The 7036-nt window shown below is 43.1% G+C and overlaps 1 protein-coding gene across 1 annotated transcript in view; it reads right to left on the reverse strand.

Moving 5' to 3' along the window:
• LOC111234738 overlaps positions 1-6479 on the reverse strand; it is a 12545-nt gene extending 6066 nt beyond the window's left edge. The window contains exons 1-5 of the mRNA XM_022762920.1: positions 5984-6479; positions 5218-5390; positions 3865-4083; positions 1311-1471; positions 1101-1233 (exon numbers count right to left, since the gene is read on the reverse strand). Coding sequence (XP_022618641.1) covers positions 1101-1233; positions 1311-1471; positions 3865-4083; positions 5218-5390; positions 5984-6263 — 966 coding nt within the window. The 5' untranslated portion in view covers positions 6264-6479. The remainder of the gene's footprint in view (positions 1-1100; positions 1234-1310; positions 1472-3864; positions 4084-5217; positions 5391-5983) is intronic.
• Between the last annotated feature and the right edge of the window lie 557 nt (positions 6480-7036).

Genomic DNA, 7036 nt, shown 5'->3' on the forward strand with positions numbered 1-7036 from the left:
CAGGATCTATCACCTGCCAAAATCCCTCTGAGTGGGAAACACTGAGCTCTCACTGCCGACTTCCATCCATTAATAGAAGTGATTTCTCTGAGCACAGCTGCAATAACGATAACACAATATCCACACCAACCAGTCTAACAAATAAGACCATATATCTGTATGAAGGTTCCTTAGAGCTGCTGCCTGATGCCATTAACTCAATGGTTTTATATATATATATATACGTATATATAAAGAGCAGATAGATTGAAAATGATGCAGCAGTGTTACCACGGCCCTGTTCAGGCCCGTCATTAACATGCGTCTCAGGTGATCTGAGGGAACGGCTCTAAGCACAAGTGTTAATGCACTTAAGACAGAGAGGCATTAAAAATGGCAGGTATGAGCATGTTTACCCACTTATCTCTTCAACACCCATAAGTCTGGTCTTCAATCAGCCTAAAGGGCACGTGTCACTCTGCTGCTCATTGACCTCCGCTACCCATGACCGCTCGAATCATATTCAACTCACTACTGCTGCCTTCAGAGTGACCTCTGGGTCTGCACCCGTCTAGCTGAACTATCATTCAGGCTCATGCTCCTTCTCTGCCACGGCTTTCCTCCGAGGAACGTCGTCTGGCATCCCCGCACACAAGACGACCTCAGTCCAGACTGCTCTGTGGTTCTCCGATGGCGGAACAAGCTACTGAATGTTATCAGAGCAGACTCATCTCCTCTCCTCACACCTCTGACACCCCGACATGTCTAACTAGCACTTACTAAGTCTTTTCCGAGCTCTTCCTTACCTGATCTCCTGGCACCTACTGAACACATGTTAGTAGTTAATGCTTAGACCAAGGTGTCCTGCTGCACTGAAGCTTTGCCTTTCTTGTAAGTCGCGTTGGATAAAAGCGTCTGCCAAATGAGTGAATGTTAGATCCTGGCTCTAATTAAAAAGCTGACCCATCTCCACAGTGGGAAGGAAACTGAGACAATGAAAATATCATTTAGATATTTTTCTGAACTGTAAGCAACTTTACACTGAGCCAAGAAACTGTAGTGTAACTGTGTAGTTACGGTGCCAGTAGCAGTTGATGTCCCTTTGGAAGAGGTGACAGTACCTTGGGATAAACTATGGTGTCCTTATCGTTCTGCCGGATGTTGTCGTCTATGAAGATATGCTGAACGCTCTGGTCGAAGGGGTCGACCCACAACGGCTTCCCCCCATGGATGGAGTAGGTATGACTGACCCACCTGGATGAGAAACAAGGGCACAGTAAGGTTTGGAAAAAGGCTGGATGGAGTATAACCCCGAGGAGTGTTATACACACCAGTCAAAGTGGTCCTGAAAGCCTCCCAGGCCCTGGACTGAGTTGAAGTACTGATACAGGGCTCGCTCTCCATCCTGAGTGGACACACGGGCCTCGGCTCGACTCAAGACGATTCCTCTCTTGCTACAGCGGATCTTGCCTGGAGTCATATTCACGTTCAACTGAGCCGAGAGCAAGAAGAAGAGTCAGAGTCAGAGGGGAAAAATTCTGTTATTAAAACAAATCAAAACAGCATGAAAATGATAAATGAGTCTGGACTTCATCATGTTATGGCAGAGTTTTAAAAGTCTTTTACACTTTGAGAACAACTAGTAAAAGCTTCGCATCACCTGAAATCAAATATTTTAAAACTTAAAAATGCCACATTAGCAGTTTGGTTCTCAGGATGGCAGTATCAGTCAGCATCTGGTTTGTGGTAGTTTCATTGAAATTTTATGCAGCACTAAATCTCAACACTAACGGACCTGATTTAATCTGTATCCCGTTCATCACCTAACGTTGAGGCCTTGTCTTGAAGAGAATTAACGTGTTTAATGTACGCAGGCGAATCTGGTGCCGGGTGGTTCCAGCACAGCACAGGATTTAATACAGTTGTCATGCATAAAGCAGGAAACACCATCTTAAAAAGATTAAACCACCACATTGTGCATCTGCATGAAATCTAAAATGGCAATATTAAGTGAAACATCTTCTTCAGGTGATGGATTATTGGTGGTGTAGTAACGATTGGCAGCACCAGAGAGCGTTTACAGTGCAGCAACTGTAGCACATGCACACTCCCACGCTACAGAGATACTAGGACATTAGCATGGAGTCAGTGAATAGTAAAATGGTCTCGTAAATTGCCCAAAGCTGTAGTGCACCGCTTTGATTAGGCATGTTTTTCCCCGCTGCACCATCATAACAATGATAAAGAAGCTGCTGTCCTGCAGTTGCACCCAGGAAAACTGAACTACCACATCATGTGTTGTGATTGATTCCCCCCCTGCTCCTTCTGTCTAAACGCACAGATGAATATGCAGGAAATTGAATAAGATCTCTACTGCGCTCTGCTCCAGTTAGCTCGCTGTGGCTGACAGACTCATTTTCTGACATCCTCTCTATCTCTCCCCTCTTCATCGGTCCATTGCACTCTTCACTATTCTCTCAAAATCAATGTGTTCCACTCCAGCGGATTAACAGGTACAAAAACCATAAACCCCCTCTGGCCACTTAGTCAAGGAGATGCAGATGCCTGTGTGTGTCTGTGTGTGTGTGTGTGTGTGTGTGTGTGTGTGTGGATGGGGAGGTCTATGCACGAGGGAATAGAAGGTCGTGCTCTTCAAAAGAACATCTCCGCATTCACCCTCCCCAAAGACACACACACACACACACACACACACACTGATGGATTGGATCTGTGGTCCTCTGTCTTATCATTCAGGACCATTATCAGATCAAATGTTTAATGTGTCAGACACTTTGGTTTATGACCAAATCCCTGTAAGACTTCTCATCAGCCGCAGCTGCACTTTGGGGTTTCATGCTGATTAGCAGAGTTTCGTAAGCTAACACGCTACACTGAGATGGTGAACATGGTAAACATGGCACTTGCTTAATATCTGCATATTACCATAGTCATCGTGAGCATGTTCGCCACACAGAGCCGCGAGCTCGGCTGTAGACTCGTAGTCACACAGGAGTGGTGGCAAAAATGATCTGTGGCAGAGATCTGAAAAACACCCCCAAGCTTCTCAGACTTATTACCAGCCGCAAGAGCGTCGGCTGGAATTGTTTTTACTTTGTGAGTGTGTGTGTGTGTGTGTGAGTGAGAGTGAGAGTGTGTGTGTGAGAGTGCGATCATGGTATGACAATGTCTCTACCACAGACGGAGGTGGTCTTGTGGCTTTGGCTTGTGTTTGTCTGTGGAACACAATAGCGTCACAACTGTCCTAGATGCAGTCACGAAGCTGCAAGGTTTTGTAGCTGATGTCAAACCGCTGCTGATGAGGAGCGTGGGCCCTGAAAAGCCCACTGAGACAGGATATGCAACACTAGACACGACATTACCCCGTCAATAACATCTGTCTGTTTTTAAAAAGAACTTAAAGCAGCAGTTGCTACCAAAACATGTTTAAACTCGTATACCCTGAAAGGCTGGGGTCTTCACAGCTGGTTACTCTACTGTGCTATTATTTTCATTTACCATTTATTTTCTCATTGTGCATCTTGCCAACTGGATGAATGTTTGGGCTGATGATAGCTGCTCTGGGATCATTTAGTTGTTGTTTTTATGGTTATTGTGATTAGGTATTAGATATAAGGATATGGGTATTTTGTGGCTGTAATTATTTGTACATGCAGCGACCGAGCCCCTATTCACAAACCTCTGTCCCATTTTCACCCACTGCTATTATCGTGTTTTATATGCTTTAACTTGTATTCTATTCAGAGTTGTGTGAAATATATAAATGAAATGGAATTATCTGCCCAGCCCCACTGAGGGAAAAATATTGAATTTGGGCAAATTGTCCCTCTTGGCTTTGTAATGAATATATGCGACTTTTCACTTCACCTTCAGATCAGGCAGATCGGGGAACAGTGGATGAACCCCTTCGTTCAGCGCTTTGTCCACAGCTCTCAGTACACGAGGTAGGTCAGTTCCAAACGTTCGAAACAGGATGGCGAACTCCCGTCCCTCCTGCACCAGGTCTCTGAGCAGCTGGAAGAAGGAGGGGAGGATCCAGTGGTACAGCCGTCCGTCCTCTCCTTTTATAGACAGCTCTTTGTCTCCCTGCAGGAACCAGTCAGGGAGCAGTCAGTAACACACAGCTGGTTTGCAGGAAGTGAAGAAGACTGGTTTGTGGCTGAATCTAACTATGAAAGCAGAACTTTACCATTAAAGCAGTCTACTAGCTGCACACACAGAAACCAACTTATTTTTAGGCTCAGTTCCTCAGACAATCGCACTGGTTTGTTTTTTAAGTGCATAATGCAGAAGTTTTGAGTGGCCACACAGAACGTCCCAGTCCGATGCAGCCTGACAATGTAATGGTTGGATAATGTGCCATTTAATACCTCTAATATAGAAATAGGAAATTATTAAATTCAACATAGGAAGCTACAAGAAACTGTTCGAAATCATACATTATCTATTATTACGTGAATGTAGAATCCAGTGTTTTTGAAGCTTGACTAAAATTCTCGGCCTCTGCTGCTTCAGTTTCTGTTAATTGCAAATCTCCCGAATTGATGGGAGGCCAATATTAAATTACTGGAAAGTCCCTTTAACAGGTTGTGACAACTGTAAAAGCTACAGAGTTCCTACGCTATGAAATCTGAGCTCTAAAGTGTCAGTGTATAATCTTTCTACAGCACACACAGGCTAGTTGTAGTTTAAGGGTGAGCAACATCACAATTCCCAGGGTGACTACAAGATTAAAATAAAAGGCTTGGATCAGAGGGTCTGCAACCTTTGTAACCACAGTCTGGGCAGCGAGTATCACATTTGGTTTGAATGTAAAAACATGAGTAATATGGAAAAAAAAACTAGTCAAGTACTGTTTAAACAGTTCATCCATGTTTAAATGAATTTTGTTATTACTGCCACATAAGTTAAATGTTATACTGTGTAGAAATTGGTGCCTTCTTTAACGCTTTTCTGGCATTTTCCACTTTTATTTTGACAGTGAGACAGACAGGAAAGGCAGGGGAGACAGGTGGGGTGACATGCCTCAAAGGCTGAATTCAAACCCAGGCTGCTGACTCAGCCTTATGCTTAACCAGGTGAGCCACCAGTGCAGGTGCCACGGTCTTGTCACTATCGTATTGTGTATTTGTGTATTAAATTTAAATCTGAATATGAAACTAAAAAGTAGTCTTTTAGTCATTTTTGGGTCAAGATCTGTCTCTCAGATCAGGTACTTGCCTTGACGCCCTCGGGCCAGCGGAGCAGATTCAGGTGTTCATCCAGAACCCCGCGGAAACGTCGTCCCGCAGCAGACGTGAAACTATACGTCCTTCCAAACTGAGAGTAGTAACTAACAGCGTCCGGACACGGCGGGAGCAGGGAGGGCGAGTCACTCAGCCATTCCCATTTTCCTGCACAGAGGTGAAGAGATGAACAATTACAGACAGATTTATGTGCTGATCACAGACAGAGTGAATCCTTAAGTTCATTTAAAAAAAAAAAAAAACTAAAAACACAAAAACAAAATCACAATCACGTAAAAGGAATTTGCAGTACGTGCTTTTTACTGGACAAGGTCCTTCTGAACTAAATACATAATCATGTTTGAGGGAAGAAACATTCCTCTGTATCACATTCTACCAAACTTAATTTGATAAAAAGGCTAATTTAATATTTATTTTCATATTTGTATAATAAAACAAATCATAAATTATGACTTTATACATATAACTATATTTTAAATGACCTGCTATTCGGGATCTTCGAAATTTAAATGACGCGTTTAATTTCAATAACGTATGAACTTTTTCGGGTCGCGTGACAGCTTTGTGATCACCTGCATGCTCGGGAGAAGTGAAGCAGGATTCAGAGACTTTTAAACGGACTTCGGCGTGTTCTCTTAACAGCACAGGAACAATACCTTCACTGTTGTCACCTGACCTGAGCACGCACACAAATTCCTATCATACCTGTGTGACACCGACTCGGTCGGTTTCCAGCTCACCGTGTTTGCTCATCTTCCCCCAGGTAACGGTTGAGAGGAAATAGTCCAGCGCAGATACGGTCCCCTCGCCCGTGACGGCGTCCGACACCAGGATGGTGTTGTTCAGGTCGACATGCAGAACTAACTTTCTCTTCTGGTCCTGATTTGAGGACCAGATCTCCCGAGGGACCGTCACCCCGGGCTCATCATCTGCCCCGCATAGAGGCTCCGGGACGTTTCTGCTGTTCGTCCCGTCGTGTTCTTCCGCTTGCCGGCTGCTGTTATCGCCAAAGTCCGCCATGAGTGAGAAACAAGAGATGACAGGTAGCGGGTTGGAAGTATTTAAATTGGGAACTTGCTACTTAACCACCTCCGCCGTCTGACTCATGATTATTTCCCGGTACTTCCTCCTTCTCCAGGCCGTCTTCTTCTTCTTCCTCAGCCCGTCAGTAGTTGTACATTACCAGACATAGAAAGAGCGCCATCTTCAGGTGCATCCAAAAAAACATTACACGTCACATTCACACAGGTGTTCCAAGTTAATCTTGCTAATTATACCTCAGGTTGAAAGGTCACAAAGCTCCTCAGCGTCATGGACACACTTTCTATTAAACTACATATTTTTCACAAACATACACTTTTAACATAAACCAACTTTTCTCTGCAGATATTATGGAACAGAAAAGAAATTCAGTTTAAACACAAAACGCTAATTATTTAGATCGAGTGATTATTCTAATGAAATAACCTCTGACTGCAGATGTTAAACTTGTTAAACATGTTAAACACTATGTGTTTGAATAAGTTTGAATGATGTTTTAAATAGAATATAATCAATTATTTATGTGATTTCTGTGGCATAAACAAAAACTGACAGAAAACTGATTATTCTGTATATAAGTTGTATGTAAGTGATAGCCTACTTTAATCTATGTTGAAAGCAATTCAGTGACACAATGTTATATTCTTAATTGAACTATTAATCATTTTTTCGCAAATTCGATGAACATAAACTCCTGAGTTAACAAATATCAATAAACTATTTTTAAAATACATGACATTTTTGACCGTTTA

The sequence above is a fragment of the Seriola dumerili genome, unplaced genomic scaffold (genome assembly GCF_002260705.1).
Source record: "Seriola dumerili isolate Sdu_G_001 unplaced genomic scaffold, Sdu_1.0 BDQW01000454.1, whole genome shotgun sequence".
Classification (NCBI taxonomy): domain Eukaryota; kingdom Metazoa; phylum Chordata; class Actinopteri; order Carangiformes; family Carangidae; genus Seriola; species Seriola dumerili.